This window comes from Narcine bancroftii, chromosome 2, assembly GCF_036971445.1.
Source record: "Narcine bancroftii isolate sNarBan1 chromosome 2, sNarBan1.hap1, whole genome shotgun sequence".
Classification (NCBI taxonomy): Eukaryota; Metazoa; Chordata; class Chondrichthyes; order Torpediniformes; family Narcinidae; genus Narcine; species Narcine bancroftii.
In genome coordinates, this window is record NC_091470.1 from 352,644,571 (window position 1) to 352,657,221 (window position 12,651).

General features: G+C 38.6%; 1 protein-coding gene across 6 annotated transcripts in view; it reads right to left on the minus strand.

Moving 5' to 3' along the window:
* The window catches only part of dennd3a (DENN/MADD domain containing 3a), a 176,842-nt gene that overhangs the window by 62,522 nt on the left and 101,669 nt on the right, over nt 1-12,651 (minus strand). For all 6 annotated transcript variants that reach the window (XM_069922317.1, XM_069922315.1, XM_069922320.1 and 3 more), the window contains exon 14: nt 4,407-4,928. In XM_069922317.1, the coding sequence (XP_069778418.1) occupies nt 4,407-4,928 (522 nt within the window). The remainder of the gene's footprint in view (nt 1-4,406; nt 4,929-12,651) is intronic.

Here is a 12,651-nt window from a genome sequence, read left to right on the forward strand (position 1 = left end):
TTTCAGTTTTTGGATTACCTACATAAATTCAGAGTGATCAAGGATCTAACTTTATGTCTGACTTGTTTCAGCAGTTGATTTATGAGTTGGGAATAAAACACATCACTTTATCTTCATATCATTCTGATACTCAGGGAGCTTTGGAAAGATTTCATTCCACCCTTAAAAATATGATGAGGATTTATTGTCTGGAGAATGGAAAAGATTGGGACGAAGGTATCCATTTATTGTTATTTGCAGCAAGGGAGGCTGTGCAGGAGTCATTAGGTTTCAGCCCTTTTGAAATTGTGTTTAGACATCCAGTTAGAGGACCTTTAATGTTGATAACAGAACAGTGGGTTAAAGAGGATGTGCAGTTGGACTTGCTGGATTATGTTTCTAATAGGTTACAAAAATTTTGGACTTTGGCTCAAGAGAAGTTAGAAATGGCTCAGGGTCAAAAATAAAGTGTTTATTCAGTGAGGGATTTTAAGACAGGAAGTAAAGTTTAGATTTTGTTTCCAACACATGACAATCCTTTGAGAGCTAGATTTTCTAGACTGTATGTAGTTAAATCAAAAGTGAATGATGTTAACTATGTTGTTAACACTCCAAATCAAAGGAATAAGGAATAAAACTCACGTTTGTCACATAAATATGTTGAAACCTTATTTAGAGTATAAGAGTAGTGGAGAACAATCTGTATCAGAGGTGTTAGTTGTTGACAGGGTTGAGGAGGTTATGGATCATAAGATTATGGAAACAGAATCTTGTGAGACTAACCTTAAAGCAACCAGGGTTCCTGTGCGCCTGTCTAACTCAGCAATTTTGGAAAATTAAGAGGAAAAGTTAGGCCATCTTAAGTCGCAAGAGCAGATGCAGTTGAAAAAATTAATTTTGAAATATACAAATTTTTTCCCTGATGTTCCAAAAAGGACATCAGTGATTTATCATGATGTAGATGTAGGAGAAGCAAGTCCCATAAAACAACACCCATGTAGAATAAACACTCAGAAGAGTAAAATCATGGTTCAGGAGGTGGAATGTATGTTGAGAAATGATATTATTAGACCTTTGAACTTAGATTGGAGTACTCCTTGTGTTCTGGTACCGAAACCAGATGGAACTGTTAGGTTCTGTACAGATTACAGGAAGGTTAATTCAGTAACTAAAACAGATGCTTATCCTATTCCGAGAACAGATGACTGTATTGATAAAATTGGGAAAGCAAAATGTCTTACTCAGTTGGATTTGTTGAAGGGTTATTGGTGTGTGCCTTTAACTGAGAGAGGAAAGAGTATTTCGGCTTTTGTAACTCCATCTGGTTTATATGAGTATTATATGTTACCTTCAGGCATGAAAAATGCCCCTGCAGCACTCAAAATTTAAAACAGTGAAAACTCAGTCCCCCCTCCACTTCACTGGATGAAGACAGAAAAGACATCTCCAGACCATTTTGGATAATCAGACTTGTATGGTATTTCAAAAATACTGTGGACTGGAAAGTAAGGGTCCTCAATGATCTCTGCACCCTCTTTAAGCACCACTCCTTATAGATGTCAACGTTAGAGGGAAGGGACTCCAGTGATCTTCTCAGTGCTTTTAATTACCCTCAGTACTGATCTCCGTTATGATGTTTTGCAGCAAAAAAAACACACACACACTATGATGCAGCCAGGATACTTTCTATTGTACTCTTGTAGAACGTTGTTTGGATGGAATTCTTTGAAGACACATCCAAAGTACAGAGTACCCTATGGATAGATGTTAAAATTCTCAAAGATACACTACACTTAAAATCACCAATGCCTGAAGAGGGCGCACAAAATCAGTGAACCGGTGCGGACTCGAAAAGCCAACATGGCCTGTTTCCACTTTGTAAGTGGTTATATATGGTAGCTGGCAGCCTTGCCCTCCTCAACCTCCTTTGCCTTTCTGACTAATGGGTTGTTGTGGGTCCAGGATAGGTTGTTCTTAAATGGATGCCAAGGAACTTTGTGCTCTCTGCCCTCTACTGCAGAGCCATTGATGTACAGTGGGGAGTGGTCCTTCGTCCTCCTGAAATCCACAATCGTCTCCTTACTCTGGTCCACCTTGAGACTCCGGCTGTTGCTCTTGCACTACTGTTCAAGCCCATCAACCTCCTCCCTTTAAGCTGACTCATCATTGTTGCCAATGAGGGCAACTACCTTTGTGATTGCCTCAAAGTTGACGATTCTATTGCAGTTGAACCTATCAGTACAGTCATGAGTAAGCAGCAAGAACAGTAGTGAGCTGAGCACGCAGCCATAAGGTGTGACAGTGCTCAGTGTGATGGGGCTTGAGATTTGGCTAACTGTTACAGAGTTCTGTGTTGTGTATTGGCCTATGTGTTGTGTAGTTTTATGTTAAAAAATGACAGTTTACCTTAGAGAGCCAAGGTGAAGGTGGACTGCTGAGAGAGTGGGAGATGGTCTGTGCATGTGCAGAAATTGAAAAAAATTTATGGTCTTGTGGAGTGGAAGGAGGCCTAGAGCAGGAGTCATGGTCTGGAGGACAGTTTAGAATGTTGGGATTTCAAAAAAAGGATGAACATTCCGAAGGCAGCAGAAGGATCCGGACCAAGCCAGTAGTTCCTCTCTCTGCAAGCAACACAAGACAACTTCGAATTTTATGCTCTCTCAAAGATCTTTTGGCTTCAGTTTACCAAACAAACTGAATTTATGATCTTTGCTTCAGTTAAGATCGAAATTTTGTGAGTCTTGTGTGTTTTGTGCTTGTTTCGTGTCCAAGTTTTTCTGTGGGCTGGTTGGAAATATAACTTGGACTTTAATTACATATGTTATATTTAGGCTGGGGAATTTATTAGTTTTACACTGTCATAGAAATTTTCACAGCAACCAGTGGGCATTGTTATAAAAGGGGGGATTTTGAATTAAAGTTTGAAGGTGAATTTTTTGTTAATAAAGTCATTGTTCATCTTTACCACTGCGTGATATGCCTTCTTTGTGGTTGCTGGTTTGATCTTGTAACATAATTTGGAGACATCGTCCAGGATCAAACCAATTTGGAAGCTTTAGGGGCGATTGACTTGTGCTTAATTATCAGTTGTCAGAGTTTAACTCAACCTCCAGCTTGAAATTAAGTGTATAAATCGCCAGCAGAAAAACCATCAACTATGAATATTGACCAGTTCATAACGAACCCTTCAGTGGTTAATTTAAAAATGGCTAAAAAGTCAGAAATGATAGTTATAGTTGGCAAGTTAAAACTTCTTACAGTAAGAACTGGGATGAAAAAAAAGGAAATTGCCCAAAAGATTGTATATAGCACTATATAGAAAAGGGGGTATTTGAAGAAGCTGCATTAGAACAGTTTCCAAAGAAGAAAACTTCAGAGGAAGTAAAGTTGGCTTTGAGAAAACTAGAGTTAGAGGAAAAAAGAGAGGCAGAAAGGAAAGCCGAATGGGAAGCAGTAAGGCAGGCAGAAATGGAGGAGAGAGAGGAAAGAGAGGCAGAAAAGAAAGCTGTATGGGAAGCAGTAAGGCAGGCAGAAATGGAGGAGAGAGAGGAAAAAAGAGAGGCAGAAAGGAAAGCTGTATGGGAAGCAGTAAGGCAGGCAGAAAGGGAAGAGAGAGAGGAAAAAAGAGAGGCAGAAAGGAAAGCTGTATGGGAAGCAGTAAGGCAGGCAAAAAGAGAAGAGAGAGAGGGAAAAAGAGAGGCAGAAAGGAAAGCTGAACGGGAAGCAGTAAGGCAGGCAGAAAGGGAAGAGAGAGGGAGTGCAAGAGAACAAATGGGCAAAAGAAGACCAAAATTGAGAGGTGAAAGAAAATAAGGTATGATGCAAAGAGTACCAAGATAATGCTGTAACTCTCAGGCTGAGGGAGTCAAGTTAAGATTACGGTGAAAATTAGATTACGTGTTTAGCCAAGATGCTGATACCTCCCAATTGGAAATCAATTCAATATTAAAAACACAATAATCCTTTTATGCTCTAAGTTAAACTGAAGTCCAAGAAACTTCAATATCCAGCATTGCAATTCACATCATCCTGCATAAAATCCTGAATAACACACGTGCTTTTGTGAATTTACATCTTGTGGAGAGAATTCAAATTCATGGAAATATTGGAACAACTATTCCAACATCCCACGGTGAAATTAATATTTAAAATGTTGAAAGATAATATAGATAGGTTTTCAGACTGAATTATGGAATAGGAGAGCAAGAGATTTTACTTCAAAGTGGCAATTTTCATAACAAAGTACTCTGATTTCATTTTGCTGAATTCCTTATTCATTGAAATATCAATCTCACTTGAAGGCCAAGGTTTTCACTACGAATTATGTAATGTTCAGACTGTTAGAACAAGAGTACTACATAAAGGGATTTCAGCTGACCATATTTCCTAATATAATCCAAGAGACAAATTTATGGTTAATCACTAACCTATAGTTAGGGCATCAAACAGCCGAAGAATCGTATCAACGTCCTTCACAATGCCAGATTCTTGGATCTTTTTCAGAAAATCTTCTTGGTGCAAGTGTGTCTTAGGCAGTTCAAAGGTTTTGACATGTTCATCAGATGCTGTTATATCACGCTCTTTCTCTAGCATTATGCTAATAAGCCGTTTCAATTCTGGTTTCTGACCTGCTTGACTGTGTTGATCTGCAGGCATCACATCTATCACTTTCTTTACAACTTCTTTTGGGAAAATGTCAACGTCAGTCTTGTAAAGGTTTTGAAAATCTGATAATGCTTCAAGAAATTTTCCTTGCATCAAATAAGCCAAGCCACGGAGATAGTAATATCTTGCCAACAGATTTGAGCTTTCCAATCCTGTAGTATTTATAGCTCTGCTCAGAAGGTTGATGAAATCTGTATACCATACAATTACACTGGAATAATGAAGTGGAGACCTAAATTCTGGCAGCTTGAAAGTTCTCATTGATTTTCTACTTCTCTTCATTGCTGAAAGAAATTTCAAATAAATTAGCAAAAAATTAAGTAAAATCATGTCAAAATATTTCATGCGTCTACATGGAAAGCAAAAGGCTGTCAACATTTTAATTTGAAATTGAATGCTGAGCAATCAAATAAATCAGTGCAAGTCGGTTGCAGATTATGGGGATTTATCAATTTGAAGATTTGTTAATTTATTAACCCCAATTAGTATTAGTGAGTAAATGCAAAATGGGAAAATGCCACATTATTCCATTTTGTCCCATACCTGTATATATTAACCATATATATGGTTTAGGTCTGAGGTAAATGTTGTAGCACAGGAAATATATTATGTATTTGCATTGATGACTTTAAAATATTTAGTCTTTTTAAATAATTATTTAAACCGACTTGAACTTAGAAGTATTCAATCAGCATGACCCATCGAAATTTGATTGGAGATATTGATATATCAAACCCAACACTCCACCTTGCATGTAGGCTCCTGGAAATGAAGGAACAACTTAACTGACCCTTCATATCCCAATCTCTTTAAAGTAAGTTCAGGCTGCATTCAATATGATGAATAAATGTATAATTTTGTGTTAATAATTTCAGGAAATAAATGGACAAGGAGCAATATTTTAAGAAGTTAAATGTTGCTTCCTATTCATAGATTTTCATTAAATTTAAATTGCCTTTTCAACTAAGACAAGTACATAATGGAAATTACGTACCCACATTTAAATGTTTGTTGTCTTTGCGTATAATCATTCTACGCTGATGTGGAGCCAAAATGCAATACAAATTACAGCAAAGAAATAGGGTGCACATTCCAATTGGAGATACACAAGAGAATGCAGATGCAGGAATGCAAAGCCAAACACAATTTGCTGGAGGAACTCAGCGGGTCAAGAAGCTTCATTGGGAGAAAAAGAATGGCCAACATTTTGAGCTGAAACTTTTCATCAGTTCTGAAGTCACCAAGACTGTCTGCTGATCTCCAAAGGGCATTTGCACATTTCAATCAGTTATACCAGCAGAAATTCCAATGTACTATTTCTTTCAGCGAGGTATTGCTCTGGTCGAATTTGGTATCAACGATCTGCAAAATACTGCTAATATCTTGTGAATCTCGTCTTCCAAAACTCTCCTATCTATTGCATAATCTAGATTTCTCCATTAATCTACAAAGTATTGCTGTTTACTTTTTACAAATTTAGTTTTCATGTTTAAATTTAATTTGCCATTTTTTGAATTTGATAGTCAATTTATATTCTTATTTCAATTTATTAACTTTGGGAACAATTTAAAGTACCCTCCAAGTCATATCAAATTAACTTTGGTGAACTGAAATAAAGATGAAGGAAAATGATGCAAGAACATAAAATAAGCATGACTGCAGGTAAAATGAACTGGGTACCCTCATGCATGGAACACAGAGGATGCAGCAAGTAATTAGGAAGGCGAATGGAATGTTGGCCTTCACTATGAAGAGAATAAAATATAATAATAAGGAAGTCCTGCCTCAAATGTGCAGGGTGTCATTGGGACCGCACCTGGATTAACATGTACTCTTTTGGTCTCCTTATTTAAGCAGGAATATACTTACATTTGAGACAGGTCAGAGATCATGAGGAAGCCTAACAGCTTGGGCCGATATGTCAGAACATCATTCAAGAGGGTGAGCCCTCGCAAGGTGTTAGGAACCTGGTAGGGTACTGAAAATCTATGCCAACCAACTAGCTGGAGTATTCACAGACATTTTCAACCTCTTATTGCTGCAGTCAGAGGTTCCCACCTGCTTCAAAAGGGCATCAATCATCTCGGTACCCCGAAGAGTAGAGTGAGCTGCCTCAATGACACTGCCCAGTAGCATGAACTTCTACTGTGATGAAATGCTTTGAGTGGCTGGTCATGGCCAGAATTAACACAAACCTGAGCAAAAATCTGAACCCACTGCAATTCACCTATCACCACAATTGCTCCACAGCAGATGCAATATCGCTGGCTCTCCACTCAGTTCTATATCACCCCGAAAACAGCAATTTATACCTACAGTTGCTCTTCATCGACTACAGCTCGGCCTTCAATACCATTCAGTGCGGGACAAGAAGCTACAAATTCTAGGCCTCTGTACCCCCTCCAAAACTGAATATTTGACTTTCTCATCAAAAGACCACAGTCAGTACGAATTGGAAACATCTCTTCACTGATTTTCAACACAGGCGCACCCCAAGGACATGTGCTTAGCCCATTGTTCTACTCATTATACACCCATGATTGTGTGGTCAGGCACGATTCCAATGCTACCTACAAGTTTGCCGATGACACCAAACAGTAATGAGGAAGCGTACAGGAGGGAGATAATCAGCTCGTTGAATGGTGTAATGATAACAACCTTGCACAAAACATTAGCAAAACCAATGAGATGATTGTGAATTTCAGGAGGAAGTCAAGGGAACACAACCCAGTCCTCACTGAGGGCTCAGTAGTGTAGGAGGTCAAGAACTTAAAATCTCAGGAGGAGTCACGCGATGGAGTAGTGGCCGGCCGGTAGGAGAATACCAGCCCTCTTCAGAAAAGAAGGAAAAAAGTGAAGAAAAAGCAAAGCCCCAGACACACAAATCACAACAAATAAAAAATAAAGGTGTGGAGAAAATGGCACCTAAGAAAGAAAAGTCAAAAACAACGGGAATAAAAGAAGAAAGACGCCAGAAGAGAAAGGTGAAGGCCTTACCTGCACGAAAAAGCAGGGAACTGCTGTGGAAAGAGGAGCCCACTCCCCGACCCACTAACCGCAGGACTCCAAAAATGGCTCATGGAGCCAAACAGAGGTGTGCAACTGCGCATGACAAGGACAACACCGACGCATGGGGGGACCAGCTGTGGAGTGAAACTCCACAATACAAACAGCTGAGAGAGACCCAACAGCAGGGATCCCAGCTGGAAGATAAAGAAAACAACGGGAACGGGAGGGGTGAGAATGAAAAAAGGAAACTAGAGACACAACAGATAACCAACCCAGAAGAAGAGGACCAACATCAGACACCATGGGAAAAAAAAACCAACAAACTGAGACAAGCAGCTCAACAAGAAAGTCAGAAGAGACACAGATACAAGGAAGAGAAATAGAAGACACAAACCCAAGAGCAGACACAGAAGAAAGAGAACACCAAGCTCTGCACAGAGGAATAGGAGTTAAAATGAATGGACAGTACATAGATTAAAAAGTATTTTCAAGAACAAATGAAAGCATTAAAAGAATGGCATACACTAGAATTTAGTGAAATGAAAGGAAAAATGAAAAGTACAGAAGAAAAAGTGAGTAGAATAGAGCTGGTCATAACAGATGTAGGGAAAAGATTAGAAAATGTGGAAGAACATGTAATGGCAGTAGAAATGGAAGTGACTGACTTAAAAAGAAAATTGGAAGAAAGTGACAAAAAAGTTAAAGAAACACAGGAGTTGTTAGCTCAGAAGATGGATATAATGGAAAACTATATTAGGCGAAACAATATAAAGATAGTGGGCCTTAAGGAAGATGAAGAAGGCAAAGATATGAAAGAATTTATAAAAGAATGGATCCCAAAAGTCCTGGGAATGCCAGAAATGCAGGAAGGAATGGAAATAGAATGCACACACAGAACATTAGCCCCGAAACCACAGTCACAACAAAAACCAAGATCTGTTTTAGTAAAATTCCTGAGATACACAAGAGAAAATATATTGGAGAAGGCAATGAATAAAATGAGAGAAGACTAAAAACCACTGGAATACAAAGGTCAAAAATTTTTTTTTCTACCCAGACATAACTTTTGAGCTCCTGAAGAAGAGGAAGGAGTTTAACGCAGCAAAATTGATCCTATGGAAGAAAGGCTATAAATTTATGTTAAGATATCCAGCAGTGCTTAAAATAGTTATCCCAGGGCAGCAAAACAGACTGTTCTCGGATCTGGAGAAAGCATGAGAATTTGCAGAACACCTGCAAGACAGGAAGAGAGATGAAGAGATGTAATGAGAACAAAGAATGACGACAAACTACATATAAAGAAGTAAAAATAATGTATAAGTAAGAACTAAAGGAGGGAAAAAAGGGAAATAAGGGAGAAGGGTGGTAAAAAGAGGGGTTAAAAATAATAAATAAATAAAACATAAAAAGAAAAAAGAAATGAGGGGGAGCCTTGTTGTAATCTTTTCTGGAGGGGGTTGGGTGGGAGAGAATAATAGTCACTGCGAAATCAGTTGACGCTTGCTAAATGGTTCGCAATCTAAATGGAGAGGGGAGATGTAGTTGCCTGGCAAGAGGCAAGGGCCAACTCAGAGAGGGGGGGGGGGGGGGAACATTTGGGGCTAAGAGAATTTTAGATGTGGGAATAGTGGAAATATTTTACGTTTTAGAAGCGTTGTCTTACAGTGTGTTCAAAAAAAAAACCAGAAATGGATAAGGAGGAAAGGTGGTGATGAGGAAGCGGAAATGAAAGGTAAACAAAGTATGAAATGGCCATGTTGAACTATATGACTATAAATATTAACGGAATACATAACCAAATCAAAAGGAAGAGGCTATTAAATTTACTGAAAAAAGAAAAAAATTGATATAGCATTCGTGCAGGAAACACATCTAACTGAAGTGGAACACAAGAAATTAAGGACAGACTGGGTAGGGCACGTAATGGCAGTATCATATAACTCAAAAGCCAGAGGTGTAGCTATATTAATCAATAAAAATGTACCAATCAAAATAGAGGAGGAAATAATAGATCCAGCAGGGAGGTATGTAATGATAAAGTGTCAGATGTATTCAGAATTTTGGAATTTGCTTAATATATATGCACCTAATGAAGAGGATCAAAAGTTTATGCAAGATATGTTTTTGAAGATTGTAGATACGCAGGGGAATATATTGATAGGAGGGGACTTTAACCTTAATTTGGTTACAAAGATGGATAAAACTGGACAAAAGACTAGCAGAAAGAACAAAGTAGCCAAATTTATAGTTAAATCAATGCAGGAAATGCAACTTTTGGATATATGGAGGAGACATCAAACATACACAAGGACTGACCTGTTCCTGTTGTCAGCCCATACCCAAGGGAGATTTAGGAAAATGGAATATAAAGCTAGATTGTTATCAGATCACTCACTCCTGTTATTAGCAATAGAGCTGAAGGACATCCCACCAAGAACATTACTGTTCTTGGTGGGATTAAACTCCATGCTACTTAAAAGACAGGATTTTAGAGAATTCATTGAGCGCCAAATTAAAATGTACTTTGAAATAAATACGGAATCAGTGAAAGATAATTTTATATTATGGGATGCAATGAAAGCCTTCATCAGAGGGCAGATATTAAGTTATGTAACTAAGATGAAGAAGGACTACAATCGGGAAATAGAACAGCTGGAAAGGGAACTAGTAAGTACAGAAAAAGAACTAGCAACAAGGGAAGATACAACAAAAAGAAGAGAATTGGCCGTCAAAAAAATAAAATACGAAACACTACAAACGTATAAGGGGGAGAAGAACATAATGAAGATAAAGCAAAAGTATTATGAGCTAGGAGAAAAAAACGCACAAAATACTAGTTTGGCAGCTTAAAACAGAACAAGCTTAAAGAATCTCTGAGGATCTGTCCTGGAGATTTGATGCAATCACAAAGAAGGCTCGTCAGCGGCTATACTTGGTGAAAAGATTTGGTAAACTTCGTAAAAGACTTTCGTAAACTTCTACAGCAGGTTTGGCTGCATCCATAGGAGGTAAAAATATACATGAAGAGCATTATGGCTGGTTGCATCAATGCCTGATATGGAGGTGCCAACTCTCAGGTCAAGAATAAGCTTCAGATGGTTAACTCAGCCTGCGACATCACAGGCACCAGGCTTCACTCCATCGAGGACATCTACATGAGGCGGTCTTAAAAAAGCAGCCTCTATCCTCAAAGACCCCCACCATCCAGCCATGCCTTCTTCACTCTGCTATCCAAATGGGAAAAAGGTACAGGAACCTAAAGATGAGCACTCAAAGGCACAAGGACAGTTTATTCCCCAATGCCATCAGATTCTTGAATAATCAATGAACCATAGACACTGCCTTACTTTTTGTGCACTATTATTTTTATTTTTTTATTTATAGTAATATTGTAAGGTGGTTATAATATGAATGCTTGCTCTATGATGCTGCACCAAAACACTGAATTTCATGACTTGCTCGTGACAATAAATACTGATTCTGAGAAGAGCTCTGGTTCAAAAGGTCAGTTATATATTTTTACCTCCTATGGATGCAGCCAAACCTGCTGAGTTCCTCCAGCATTTCAGTGTTTTTACTTGAGCTATAATGTTATTAAAATGTGGAGCAAACACAAAAGATTAGATCAACCATTCTCAATGGGGAACTACAGCCCCCCCCCCCCCCCCCCACCCCCGGGGCCACAGCATATTTAGATAAAAGCCTTATTTTCTTTTCACCTCACGTAACATACTGTATATTTCTGTGTATAAGTCAACTGGCGTTTAAATGAACCCCCATTTTCAGCCCTCGGTAATTTAAGGGTTTTATGGTATAGCCGGCGTACAAGTCGACCCCCATTTTTTTGGGCCACTCAGAAACAACCCAAAATTTTTTAAAAGCCTCCATTCACAAGTAACAAAGCTGTAAATTAAGTAAGTAACAAGAAATCGCCTTCCGGGCAGGAACAGTGACAGCCCATGGAGCTAGAACAGTGTGCTCATGACGGGAGCAGGATCCTCAGCCTACCAGGCAGGACCGCCAACGGTGGCCTCAGGGTCCCAGGTAGAAGTTATGGCGGTGCCCAGCGCCAGGGAGGTGCTTTCAGCATCGACTTATACGCCAAATTGACGTTAATCTGGTTTTTTTCTTTTGGTGAATTTAAGGTCTCAAAAGCATTTCTGGCGTTCAAGTTGACTCTCCCATTTCGAGAAATTTTTAGCGTTCACGATTCGACCTTACTCTGAAATATATGGTAAATACTTTTAATGTTTTTTATGTAAATGGTAGGAGAGAAGTGTGGAAGAAACCAAAACTTGAATGCTTCACATGGAAGGGAGTCCATAAACTTTAAGCACAGTCCTCAGGGGACACAGCCAACAAAATTTGAGAATGGCTGGTTAGATAGCCTACTTCTACTCCTGTTATCCGGAGTAAAATCCCTGTTATCCGGAATTTAAGCAACCAGCCACCTCAAGCCATTGGCAAGAATATCATGGAAAATAAATAGGTAAGAAATACAGGTTTAAAATTGGCACCCCGAGTGTTAAAGTTCACCAATAAATGTGGTAAATCACAAGCAACTAGTAAATTCACTTATCTGAAATCTACCAATCCCCATGGGTGCCAGATACCGGAGGTTTTACTGTACTTTTTAAAACATAAATCTCTGCATTCTCAGTAGAAATGTGGTCCATTGACTATACATACTAGGTACATTCCAGTTTGCAAATGGCAATATCCAGTAAGGTTACAATTCGCAAATGCTTTCTAATAATTGATAGATTTTCCTTTTACTGTGATTCAATGTGCTACACTTTCTCTTAGCAAATAGAGTCATGCGGGATATTTTTATACTCCAGTCCAGCATAAAATTCTACTGTTTTCCCCAGGTAAAGTGGTTGGATGTTGTAAGTAAATGGCTTATGACACATTTGAAAAACAAAGTATATTCGATAGCCAAGTTTGAATGAGTGTCAATGTCAGAAAAAGTTTCTGTTTATTGAACTGTGATTATAA